The sequence below is a fragment of the Triticum urartu genome, chromosome 2 (genome assembly GCF_003073215.2).
Source record: "Triticum urartu cultivar G1812 chromosome 2, Tu2.1, whole genome shotgun sequence".
Taxonomy (NCBI): domain Eukaryota; kingdom Viridiplantae; phylum Streptophyta; class Magnoliopsida; order Poales; family Poaceae; genus Triticum; species Triticum urartu.
In genome coordinates this window covers 713,314,384-713,327,370 of record NC_053023.1, presented here as the reverse complement: position 1 = coordinate 713,327,370, position 12,987 = coordinate 713,314,384, and the positions used below count along the sequence as shown (strand labels likewise).

Here is a 12,987-nt window from a genome sequence, read left to right as displayed (position 1 = left end):
CATTACTCCTTTTTCAAACATGTCTTCCTTAAACCGAACCAGGCTGGTGAAGTTGGGCATGATGGGAAAGGCGAAACAATACGAGGGCCAGTTCAGAATTGAATTACTTCCTCCGTTTCTAAATACAAGTCTTTGTAGAGATTCCATCATGAACTATATACGAAGCAAAATGAGTGAATCTAGACTTTAAAATGCATCTGCATATATCTACATGTGGTCCATAGTGATCTCTACAAAGACTTATATTTAGGAACAGAGGGAGTAATAATAGTTTAAAGAAGGCACGGAAGCCGGTGAAAAACAATCGATGCATTCAAACTTCAAACCGTACGGGCCGTATTAGACAAATCAACACTATGCTTGCGCAGCGCGTGGAGCAGTTAACAAGCTCAGCCTTTGCGATCATGCCATTTAATTAAGGTTATCCGGCATGTTTTCTATAGTTTATCCTCCAAAGCAGCAGAAAGAAGAGCCCCATCACCATCATTCAGCAGGACACCTACCACACGCGACACCGTGGGCGCCAAGAACACTTACCATTGGCTCTTGTTGCCTATAAAAACCGCCCCTTGCGCTTCTCCCTGTGCACCCGCAGCTCACTCACACACTGCAGTCCATGAAGCCTCGTTAGTTTATCCGATCCAGTAGCCTTCCCTCCCCGTGCCATAGCTTCTTGCAAGCTCTCCTTCCTCCTCCTCCTCTTCTGCATTCGCTTGTGTTTTTGGTCCGATCGCATGAGTTTCAATCGCATGGACCCTTAGTATATATAGATATCGTCTGTTTTGAGTTGCCAATTTGCTGTTGCTAAGTTCGGTTAGTGATGGTGGTATTTTCGTGTGGTTTTTGGCTTGGTTTGGTTTGGAGGACGATGATGGAAACAAACGAAGGCTCGCTCGCCGAACCTAACATGGCTCACTATGCCTTGATGATCAGAAATCGTGATGTGGACTGAGTTCTCCATGCACACACTCATTTTCTTCTTCTTTCTGCTAAGAACACTTCAAAAACTCTGTTTTTTATGGACTTCCTATACCTCTCTGTGATGTCGTTCTTACGGAGAATTGGACCACAATCCATAAGTTTTCCGTTTCAGAAATTTGCAGGGACTGCATGGGGTGGATAAAAAACTATCGAAAAAAACTACTCCTCGGCTTTTATTCCGCCTGCTTTTGTTTGTGAAAATAAATCTGCTTGAACAGATCCCTGCGATTCATGGCGATGCGGTCAATTCTTAAAAAAAAAGATGCTAATTGTGATCCTCAAAAAATATCTTTATGTGATCAAAGATACTCAACCTTTTTTCCATGCAGGTTTCTTCTGGTCTAGATAAAAACCATGACGCCCATGGGAGCAACTTTGAAACTATACAGGACACGTCTGAAGGAGATAGGCATGCTACAATCCTGGGAGGACTAAATTCAGACATGCATGGTGGAGGCGTTGTCTGTGCCATCTTCTACTGGTCTGAAGCCTGAACCTGCCATTCTGTGTGTGGTTTAGCATCTTGTTTAGAAGAGGTCAAAATAGGATAGCACATCAACTGGCTAATTACAGTCGTATGGACTAGCTGCATGGTTGCATAGGGGGCCTCCGTGTATCAAGGACCTGTTGCCACTAGATTGTAATCATATTATCATGGAATAAAGCTCCCATTTTCCCCACAGAAAAAAAAAACACAATGTACAAGGCCACTCATCAAAGTTTTTGTATGTACACAACACATTCCAGTAGAATTAAGTCTCCAGAGTCCACACACACACACACACACACACAATCCAATAAAACATCGAAATTAAGACCCATCTAACAACTCAATTATACTTGTCATTGCTCAATTTCAGTACAACAATAATCGCTTACCTTGAGAGAGTTATGGATATTACATCACACTCACAAATGGTTTGGCAATCCACAACAAGATACAACACACTCATCAGACCCAACACCATCCACGACTAAACCACGATGAACGGTCATCAGTTCATCACCAGCAAATTTATTGTTAAATCTAAGGCCTAGGGCACACTTCGTTCCTAAACTTTTGTTCTCATATCAGAGTACACTTTTCCTACTTCCAGTTTCTCTTCGTTTAAACCTTAAGAATCAATCAAGGCATGTACGTGTGTCATCACAGTACAATGTCGACTTGAGAAGTTGAGAGTAACTCTTGCACCTGCTTTAAGCAGGCCCACTACTCCCTTGCCCGTGAAAGAAGCGCACGACGACGCAGGTTATGTTGTCGCTGCTCTCCCGCTTGTAGGCCTCTTGCAAGAGCCTCTTTGCAGCTTCCTCTGGGTCTTGTATTGACCGGGTCATATCGACAGCCTCCTGCATTAGAAACGTTGTGTAGAGAAGGCAGATCAGGCACGCGGAATATATGATAAAGATAGCACAGGTCTTGAAATCGAAATCCTTCTGTTTTCTTGAATTACCTCGTTAGAGACCACATCCCACAGCCCATCGCTTGCAAGGATGAGAAACTCCAGGGACTCATCAACGATTTCCTCCTATGACCCAGCAAAGCATTACTAAACACGATCATCATTTATAAAGGTGAATATAAAGAACAAAATTTCTTAAGCCCCTCAAGACGGCATATGCAGAAAGAGAAGTAAGTAGTTCTTTTATTGGTACAGTGACTCACAAAGAGTCATGAAGATGAATGCCTGCTTACATGCATATGCAGTTAGAGAGAGAAATAAAATGAGAAACATTAAACACCCCAAAAGTTCGTACCCGGATCTCTGGATCCACAACTACATACTGCTTTAAGAGCTTGTCACCAAAAGCGCGAGAAACAGCAAGTACACCACCAACACGCCATGTCCCTATGGAACAGAAAACCATCATTAGAAAGGCAATCATATCCCATCCAGATAATTTGAAGAGAGTGCAGTGCACAGTACCTGCCCACATAACAAAACCTCCAGCTTCTTCAATACGTTGCCGCTCATCTGTCTGATCAGGCTTGTGATCTTTCGAAACAGGTACAGCTGTAAAAACCAGTACACCCCATTAAGTGAAGAACTGATAAAAGTATTACCACTATTTTACTTCCCATCGCATTGATTTGCCATCAAAATAACTTGAGTCTATTAGCCTATTGACTAGTTTAGTGTGAAAGAAGAATACTGGCATCTACAGGCAAAAACAGCGCTTTCATAAAACGAGGCAAGCATTTAAGTTAGGAAAGGCCTCCGTTAAAAACAAAATAATCATACATCCAGTCAAATACAAAATAATCGTATAACATGTTCTTAACTTTTACAAGCATGCACGAAAACATACTGTTGAGTAGATGTCTGTAAATGATGTGCTCTCAACCTCATAACACACATTTGTCCCATAATCAACTAAAACCTTAAAACCCAGTTACTAATGAAAAATATTGATCCATATTGTAATCATATAACTTTGTAGTAGGTTGGAAGTAGACCAAGTTTGTCCATTCTGCCATATTCATTGAACAAGTCTTAAACAAAATGCATGGTCTCAGAAAGTATGAAGTAAAAGCAATAAAAATATTGAATGTTGGTTACCATTTCCTGCCCTGCATATGATAGCCCTGGAGTCTCCAACATTTGCGACAAAGAGACGATCACCAACAAGTACAGCAGTTGATGCTGTTGACCCACACTGGTTTTGAGTACTGTCAGATTCCAAGAACTCACTGTCGGTACTTTTATAAGAATCATCTGCAGATAGCAATACCATGCAATGATTATGTTAGTTTTATTCACCCAACTCGGTGGTCGAGCGGATTAGTAACCAAAAGAACAAGGAGATACCTATAGCCACTTTTGTGTCACTCATGAACTTTGGATGCCTAAGAAGATGGCTGAAGAGGTTGTGTTTGACATACTCAGCTACTTTAGCACCACCATGACCTATAAAAATGAGCTGTGCATTTAGCAACCCGATTTGGAAGAAAATAGCAAATTTATTTGGCTTGTTCAACTTTAACTTCTTCATTGTGCCCCCTGTGCGTATTTTATATGTTCTTCATTGTGCCCCCTGTGCGTATTTTATATGTTCTTTTATCCATTAACCCCTTGATTAATGGTTTCTTTAGCCACAAAAACAACATACATTTGAAAGAGCAGAGAATTTTATGGTGCTAGCTACGCTATATTAGACAGATTAAAGTCCAACATAAGAAATATAAGTGTGATCTTTTGGCACATTGTGCCAAATGTGGAAAACGCCCTCTTATCGAAGTTCTAAGCTTAAATAAGAATTGGCCATGAACAAAAACTACGTGAAGAGAGATGATACATACCATCAAAAACTCCGAATAAACCAATAAGCTGTCCATCAACACTTTCAATTCTTGTCTCATAAAAGTCTTCCATGGAAGCCCTTTTACCCAGGGAGCTCGCATAACCATAGCTAAACCTACCATTCTGGCTGGCAGAAAAACAAATGAGAAATGCTGAGCAAACAGGTATAATAACTACACAGTAACAGCCCCAATTAACCGGTCTTTTAGCCGATAACAACATAACACAAATATGGAGTTGCTATATTACTAGAGATCCCATAGTACCATTCACAGAGTGGATACAAACATATCACTGCATGTATCTGGATTGCGCCAATACAATAGTTATATACTAGCGACAGTTCACTAGGAAGCAACTGCTACCAAAAATGTACTAGTACCGAAAAATTCATTTGGAAGCAACCGCTATATGTATGTGATTCCAGAAATGCTCCTCCAACCTGTACTGATCAGAGGTTGGCATTGGGAAGGACAAATAATTGAGCAGTTTTATGCGGCAACAGTCAGCCACCAAACCAACCTGCCTAGTTAATGAATTGAGCAAAATTTGGGGGAGGCCATGGCCTCGAGCCAAAACGTACATATCAGACAAGCAGAGCAGAGCAGGGCAGACTCGGGAAGGGGTTCTGAAACGCACCAAGCCAATAGGACAGAACCTATGCCATGTAGTATTAGCTTGCGGAGCCACAAACGATGAAATGTTGTCTAAAGGAGCTGCCATAGCATGATGATACTACACATGACTAGACCATTTATGCAAACAAGTATTATGTTCGTGTTACAAAAGGAGCCTTAGGTGGCTATCATGACTCTGTGTGTGGCTGGTGGTTACGTGCAGCTGAGCCGTGCCGGTTAAGATTACCAATATCAAGTAACAGTACCGTCTGTGCCATTCATTAACCTGCTTCCCCTGATTCTGAACCAATAGAAAGAAAAGGCATCGTCAAGGGTTGTCTCAAATCTTACACTAGCATTCCCAACAGGACATCCTGGCTTATTTACCAACTCAGAATGCCAGGGATTCATTTGATCTAGGCGCCGAATAACCCTCGATTTACTCAAGACAACAAGGCATATACTTAGCTCACCAGCATAACTATTCAGTCTGCTTATGAGTTAGGTGTCTTGGCGAACGAAATTAGGTGTTGAATGTCCTGTTTAAATAAAAATAAAAAGGCACAACCCCAACCAAAATCTGTCAGTTCCAAAGCACAAACATGATTTTTTTTATGACCAATACAACACCATCCTTGGTTATCCAACAGCAGGTGGCCTAACGATTATGAGCTACGTACAGAGAAGGGAAACACCTCGTCGCTCGTGGCAACGAAATCACCGCTACTCGATACGCTAAATCGGTGTGATGTTCCAGGCCGCCCATACGGCAGGATTGCGTGCCTGAACCGCAGTAACCGACGGGAACTACTGCATTTACCACCGCACGCCAGAGGCTGAGCCAGGGGCGTGCATGCGTCCCGAATCGAATCGAATTGACGACGAATCGGACTGCCACTAGAGCAATTCGAGCAGATCAAGCAGAGACAAGGGCAAAAGAGATTCCGGGGGTGGCTCCCAACCTGAGGCCGCCGCCGCTGACGGGCGATCCGTCCGTGGGGTGGCCGATGACGGTGCTCAGGTACCCCATCCCCGCCGGGGGCCGAGGCCACTCACCGACCCGAGCAGAAAGGGGGGTGACGCGAATCGGCGGAGAAACGGGTCAAATTTGGGGGATTTGGGGGGAGCGGAGACGGAGGGCGAGGGATTTCTATAGTGGGCGCAAGCTGCTCCTCCTCCTCGCCTCGTCGTCGGCTTTCTTACACTTAGGCCCTCGGGGCAGCGCGTAATTACCTTGCTTTGCTGTCGGGCCCGTACCGCGTCGCGTCGCGTCGCATCGCATCACGCGGTGGAGTGGCGTGCGAGGCGCGACGACCGACCGACCGATCCCGGGCCCCTTTCACGTGGGAAGGGTTGGCGGTTCCATGCAGACGGGATTCTTCGAGAAGATCGAGGATGGATCCACCGTCCAGAACGCGCTACCCGGAACGCTGCACGTGAGCCGGACATGCGCTTAACGGAATACTTTGTGGGGCGTAGGCATTTGCAGCCTCGTTGTTGCGGAAATATTTTACAACATATCTCAATGTGATTCATTATATGAAACATATATTAAAAAATAAAACTGAAACTGTATATAATTTATTATGTTTGATTACTATGTGGTTGTAAAATGTTTATTAAATATAAATAAAATAATATAATAGAAATTCACATGTTGAGATAGGTCTTTTTTCATGCAGGTTTCATGATAAAGTGGCATGCTTGCATGTTACGAGACATATGGTAGTGAGTGTGGGCCTTTTTCTCGTGCATGTTGTGTGATGATGTGACATGCTTATATGCTGAGAGAAATAATTAATGGGGGCTAGCTATTTAAATATAGAAGATACGGTGTGCAATAGGGCACATACAAGGCGGGCGCTTAGACGAGGCGCGGCGCTTTGATTCATGGCCGTTTCAATGTAATCCCGTCCAATCCCGTGTTTTTGGCTGGTATCGATGTCAAGCCAGTCGTTTAGCGTCTGTTTTTTTTTCATGGACTTTTCTAGCGAGTGCAATGCACATTCTTTAGCCAAAAAATCAATTCGGTTAGCGCCTGAATAAGCACCCATGCCTTGGGGCAGCAGACTCCTCTACGTATTCCATTTTCTTAATTGATATTTTTTTAATATTCTATAACCAGCCAAACATGAGCCTCTCCATTGTAGATGGCCTTATAGCATCTTCACTAGGTGTCCCTATGATAAGGCATGATCACTTTTTACATCACGAAGTGCCAAAAATAATGCTCCAATAGGTAATGCGCATGGCAAGCAACCAAGAGGGGGCCAAATTCATGCACACTTGTGTATATATACATGAACATTGTTTTGGAACATGTGGAATTTCTTCAAAAGACATTAACACATTTTAGAATTACATGAACATTTTTTAATTACGCGTGCATTTTAAAAAATATGTGAAAACGTTCTTAATACTACATGAACAAATTTGCGAAAGGTGTGAACACTATTAACAATACACAAACATTCATATTAGGTTGAGTTTTTTTTAATTACTTAATATTTTAAACATGTGAAACTTTTTAAATTTATATAAATATTTTATAAAACATGAACACTTTTTGATACTACATGAATTTTTAAACATAAGGGGGGACACTTTTTGATACTACATGAATTTTTAAACATAAGGGGGGACACTTTTTATCAAACACAAGATTTTTTTATAAAATAGGTGAACACTCTTTTAAAATTTTATGAACATTTTTATAATACGTTAACACTTTTTAATTACATATGAACATTATTTATTACACGATGAACATCTTCAAATACACAATGAATAAATTTTAAATGTGCAACAAAACTAATTGAAAATGCTTTATGATTATATTTAAAAAATATGATGACCATTTTTTATACATGATGAATTGTTTTTACTGTGTATAAGAATTTGTTTTAATCTGAGGTGGTGTTTGGTTCTCTAATCCTAGGACTTTCCATATGACTTTTTGAAAAAGACTTTTAAGGAGGTGCTTCTAAGGACTTTTAGCAAAAAGTCCCAAAAAAGTCCCACCCTGTTTAGTTTGCTAGGAACTTTTTCTAGTCCCAAAACAAAAAAGTCCCTGGAACCAAACACCCCCTGAGTACAACAACAGTTGTTAAAATACACATGAACAATGTTTCACAAAAAGACATTTTATTTAACAAAACATACGTATTCACCCAAAAGAATTGAAAACACCGATAAAAAAGGTGACCGTTTGTTGCACTTTTTCTCTAAAATCCATTGCTACTTTTTTTTCGAGGAAGTGCCTTGCTAGTTTTTTTTTTATTTTTTGTCTTTAGAAGAATGTGCCTTGCTTTTTTTTTGAAGTCAGAATGTGCCTTGCTAGCCTTTTCGTTTTGAGAAGAATGTGCCTTGATAGTTTTTTTTGAGAGGTGTGCCTTGATAGTTTTTTTTTTTTGAGAATCAAGTGCCTTGATAGTTTTTTTTGAGTCGGTGTGCCTTGATAGTTGTGCTGGGAGGAGACGCTCAGTCGGGTTACTGGGCCTGGCCTTGTACCAGCGCGTCCCTAAAAAAAAGTTGTACTGACCGTCAGGCCGATCCCGAGACGCAGAAGGACGACGGGAGGATCAGCCTATTAATGGAGACCCGGAGCGAGATTGGCGGCGAGGACGGCGAGATGGAAACGGGAGGGAGTGGCGGCGAGTCCCTGGGCCGGGCGGATCATGCCGCCGCAATCGAGACCCACGAGAGGATCGCCGGCAAGCCCGACAAGAATCCTGAGTCCTGCGGGGAGGATACCCTACACAGACCGGTTAGCGACATCATGTCGGAATTCGAACATGTCCCGGTACATACGAAGACCAAGATAGGCGACGGAGGCAAATCGATCTCCAAGGAGATGGCGATGCAGGTCAGCAAGGAGCAGTTCGACGAGCTGCTGGCCGGCATCTCGACGTCTGTAGCCAAATCGGTCAGAAAGATGTCTGAGGCAGAGGAAGAAACCACGGCGGCGGCAGCGCGGACGGTCGACTTCAAACTAAGCCGAGTGTTTGACAAAAAACTACCATTTTAGGGATTTACGTCTCATAGAACTACCACTTTAAAAAAATGACCGAAAACTATCAAAATTTTCTAATTTTATGACTAAAAACTACCACTTTCAGATAATAACCAGTTTAGAACGATTTAAACGTGTTGACCGTTTAGTTGAATGTTATTACAGGTGGGATCCACACGTCATTCTTCTTCCTCCTCTCTCTATCTTTCTTTGGCATTTTCACAAACAGCTTCTATGCATCCCGGCTCCTCGGCGGTCGTCACCGGAGGCGAGAGGGAGGCCGGAGCCATGGTGCTGCTGCCACTGGGCTCAGCAGGGAGGGCCCCGCGTCGCGCCCACGCGCAGCAGCTGAACCTGCCGCCCTACACCGGGCTCAGCAGGGAGGGCCCGGCATCGCGCCACCGCGCAGCCGCTTCCTCGAACCGGCCCCGACGCAGCCGCCCCTGCCGGACGCCGGCATGGGACTGTGGAGGCGTAGAACCCCACAAGCGCGGCCTTGGCGGGCAGGCGGTCGGCCAGGTCGAGCAGCGCGTCGAGGAGGAGGGCGGCTGTGTCGTTGACGGGCGGGTCGCTGGCGGCTGTGTCGTGGGCGTGGATTGAGAGGCGATGCGCGGGGGCGTCGTACTCGATCCGCACGACGAGCTGGCTGGTGTCGACGCCGGGCGACGACCGGTTGGGCGTGATGGTGACGTTCAGGCCGACGCTCGGCGGCGGCCGCGACCCGTACGAGCTCACGGAGCCGACCTCAACGTCGGCGAAGCCGTTGGTGGCGTTCGGCACGGAGGCAGTGAGCACGACCGAGCCGCTTCAAGCCTGTGGAGGGCGACGCCACGGTAGATGATCTCGCGGAGGCGGGCGGCGAGGCCATGCCACCGACGCGAGATGAGGCGGGTGCGCGCGGCGGCCCGGGCGCAACGGAGGCGGGCGAGGACGAGGAGGAGCAGGTCGTCAGGGAGGGCCCTGATGTGGTCTGGTCGTCGCAGCCGTGTGGAACGCCGGCGAAACTCCATTGACGCCCCAGATCTCGGGGATAGGCGAGGCGACCGGCGTCCGCTCTCCTGTGAAGTTGACTTTGATGCCACGTCAGCGCTGACAGATGGGCCCCGCCTGTCATAAACACGTTTAAATCGTCTAAACTGGTCATTATCTGAAAGTGGTAGTTTTTAGTCATAAAATTAGAAAATTTTGGTAGTTTTCGATCACTTTTTTTAAAGTGATAGTTCTGTGGGACGCAAACCCCTAAAATGGTAGTTTTTTGTCAAACACTCAACTAAAGCCTGCTCTCCGGGCTGATCGACGAGCTGTGGGACGATGTGCAGCAGCTAGCCTTGACGGAGCCGAAACTTTTGGCGATGTGCATGCTCAGGGCATCTCCAGCCGTTGGAGCCCCCCAGGACAATCGCCGGACCAAAAATGGCACGTCCCGGGGGGCAAAACTCTTCCACCGGCGCCCTCAAGAATCCGTTTCCCCAGCCGTTGGTGCCCTCAGAAGGATTGCAGGGCAAAAAGTGATTAGGTGGCAAGGAAAAAAACGCGTGGGGGAGTAGGATTGGCCGTTGCTTCCGCCGGCGCCCTCAACAGCCCCCAGCGCGTTGGGTTTGGCCTGGGTTCGCCGGCGGCATTTTGAGGTCGTGGGGGGGCTTGGGGGGCACGGCTGGGCCATTTTTTGCCCTTTTTGCATCGCCGGCAGAGAAAAAAGGCTCCTGGGGGGCACTCGGGGAGGCGGCTGGAGATGCTCTCACACGCGAGCCTTTCACGCGCCACGCCTCCACGTTTCGGTTCATGTCCGCCGTCATCAACCGGCTAGACACATGGGTACCTGATTTCGCACGGGAATTGCGATCAATCAAGGAGCACAAGCAGACGGAGGGCGGTGATGGTGACGGCAACGGTGACAACGACGATGAGGTGGATGAGTCCGAGGATGACGAGGAGGAGTTCGAGGTGGATGAGTATGAGGAGGAGAAGAAGGCCTAGGAGTATTACTATGCTGCCTACCGTAGATCCTGGGAAAGTATGCTCAGCCTCAGCTGGGGTGGCAACTTCGAAGACCCAAGTGAGTAAATTTGCTTGCTAGTGAGTAGTGACGTGCTCTTGGTCCATATTAGATTTCTAACACGTTTCACTTTGCTTGGTTGTGTGCAGCGGTATTGAGCCCTATGCAGTTTACCCACTATATGCCGGGCCACACTGGCCAAACTTTGACGGGTCCTAAATTCTTGAGGACCATGCAGATCTATTCCATCAAAGTCGCGGAAACGGAAGGCTTTCACCTTGAGTGGCCACTCGAGGTATACAGTGTGGTCGCTGTCCGAGATGGCGTGAACCATCGTCGCAACCTTCTCTTCCTCCGCACAAGGGATGACTGCCAAATCCTCACGAAACAGGTACGCACGACGCTTTGCTATTTTCCTCTTCTTCTTTTTCTTATTGCTTGCATCTTTGTTGATAAATTTAGAAAAAAAATGAAAAAAATATATTTGTTAACAAGTTAGTTTGTGAATAATGATGCTTGCAGGATCCCTTTCTGCATTTGACTGGCCCGTCTCGTGCGATTATGTCCGGGGACGATGTCATGATTGATGTCCACCTAAAGCTAAAGGGCACCGTAGAGTCTAAAGACAGGACATTGATCAGTAAAGCCTTCTGTTATGACTATGGTCATTATGGTGATAGTGTTTCTACGCGTCTCCACAAGGGCCTTTGCATGCTGGAGCTATGTTGTGAGCATCTTCGACGGTCGCTCCAAGCCACTATCCTGGGCGTTCAACTTGTAAAAGGATCATTGCCTTGTGAAAGTGGCATCAAAGTCCTTTGCTTCGCACTAACTGAAGACGAAACCAAAGGCGGTCTCCCATCTAGGCCTGTTTTGCTGCTTGATTCACAAGCTGGAACAATGCCCGTGGATGAAGAGGGTTATCTAGAGCTCTCAAGGCGAGCTGTTTCAGTAAAACTAAACGGAAGGCTGGCAATTCTCGTACATGCTAGAGAAGCGAGTGGAACTGTTGTCTTCACACCCCAATCTAGCAGCGTAAGTCAAGAAAGATGTGACCTTGGTGATTGTGAAGTGGAGATAACCATTGCTTGGTCTCTCATCGCTGAAAGCCAACATCATATCGGGCCGATGGGATGCGCATAACCTTATTACACACATGAACTATATCGTATTCCCAAGATGATACTCGAGGAAGACGCTTGTTGAACATAGGTTAGCATGTTCACTCTGGTGAAAATGAAGTCATGCATCTGATGATGTTCTAATATCATGTGAACTATTGTTCCATCGTGAACTTGTCTGCTACTTGTTCCTACACAATGATACAAGACTAGCCTACAAATATACATACATGTGTAGACAATGCCCGTGTATATTATTGTTATGTCTATTTGTTGTTGAGCTAGTCACGACTGCCAACTTTGTCATTCTAGGAGCATCTTATTTCTCGGCTGTGTACCAGCTTGCATTTGTTGTTTGGATACCGGTTGATATATCTGTCGTGGATATAGAGACATATAGCTTGGTGTTTGCGTTATCGCTGATTTTCAGTTCTTAAAAAGCTGGCAACAAAGTGTTGGGAAACGTAGCAGAATTTTAAAATTTTCTACACATCACCAAGATCAATCTATGGAGTCATCTAGCAACGAGGGAGAGGGGAGTGCATCTACATACCCTTGTAGATCGCGCGCGGAAGCGTTCAAGAGAACGGGGTTGATGGAGTCGTACTCGTCGTGATCCAAATCACTGATGACCTAACGCCGAACGGACGGCACCTCCGCGTTCAACACACGTACGGTTGGGAAGACGTCTCCTCCAACTTGATCCAGCAAGGGGGAAGGAGAGGTTGATGAAGATCCAACAGCACGACGGCGTGGTGGTGAAAGCAACGGTGATCTCGGCAGGGCTTCGCCAAGCTCAGGGAGAGGGAGGAGTGTCACGGGAGGGAGAGGGAGGCGCCAGGGGCTAGGGTGCGGCTGCCCTCCCTCCCCCCCACTATATATAGGGTCCCTAGGGGGGGGCGCCGGCCCTAGGAGATCCAATCTCCAAGGGGGGGGCAAGGGGGTGGCTTGCCCGCCAAGC

General features: G+C 45.9%; 2 protein-coding genes across 2 annotated transcripts; one reads left to right on the top strand and one right to left on the bottom strand.

Annotated features, from left to right (window-relative positions):
• Positions 1-1,804: 1,804 nt before the first annotated feature.
• LOC125540042 (probable protein phosphatase 2C 45) lies at positions 1,805-6,110 on the bottom strand. The gene is made up of 8 exons (XM_048703614.1): positions 5,860-6,110; positions 4,280-4,407; positions 3,789-3,887; positions 3,540-3,695; positions 2,907-2,993; positions 2,737-2,828; positions 2,433-2,507; positions 1,805-2,328 (listed from the first exon to the last, which is right to left on the bottom strand). The coding sequence occupies exons 1-8, from the start codon at positions 5,925-5,927 to the stop codon at positions 2,179-2,181; spliced, it is 855 nt and encodes a 284-aa protein (XP_048559571.1). The 5' UTR covers positions 5,928-6,110; the 3' UTR covers positions 1,805-2,178.
• A 5,027-nt stretch (positions 6,111-11,137) lies between these two features.
• Positions 11,138-12,048, top strand: LOC125538120. The gene is made up of 2 exons (XM_048701419.1): positions 11,138-11,296; positions 11,428-12,048. Exons 1-2 carry the CDS (start codon positions 11,138-11,140, stop codon positions 12,046-12,048), a joined length of 780 nt encoding a protein of 259 aa, XP_048557376.1.
• The last annotated feature ends 939 nt before the right edge of the window (positions 12,049-12,987 follow it).

Bases quoted from the DNA above. Each gene is read 5' to 3' on its own strand.
- LOC125540042 (XM_048703614.1), bottom strand. From the start codon at position 5,927: ATGGGGTACCTGAGCACCGTCATCGGCCACCCCACGGACGGATCGCCC. The intron at 3,696-3,788 runs GTATCTCCTTGT...TGCTATCTGCAG, and splicing joins TGACACAAAAGTGGCTATAG to ATGATTCTTATAAAAGTACC. The intron at 2,994-3,539 runs GTAACCAACATT...TGGTTTTTACAG, and splicing joins CATATGCAGGGCAGGAAATG to CTGTACCTGTTTCGAAAGAT.
- LOC125538120 (XM_048701419.1), top strand. From the start codon at position 11,138: ATGCAGATCTATTCCATCAAAGTCGCGGAAACGGAAGGCTTTCACCTT. The intron at 11,297-11,427 runs GTACGCACGACG...TGATGCTTGCAG, and splicing joins GCCAAATCCTCACGAAACAG to GATCCCTTTCTGCATTTGAC.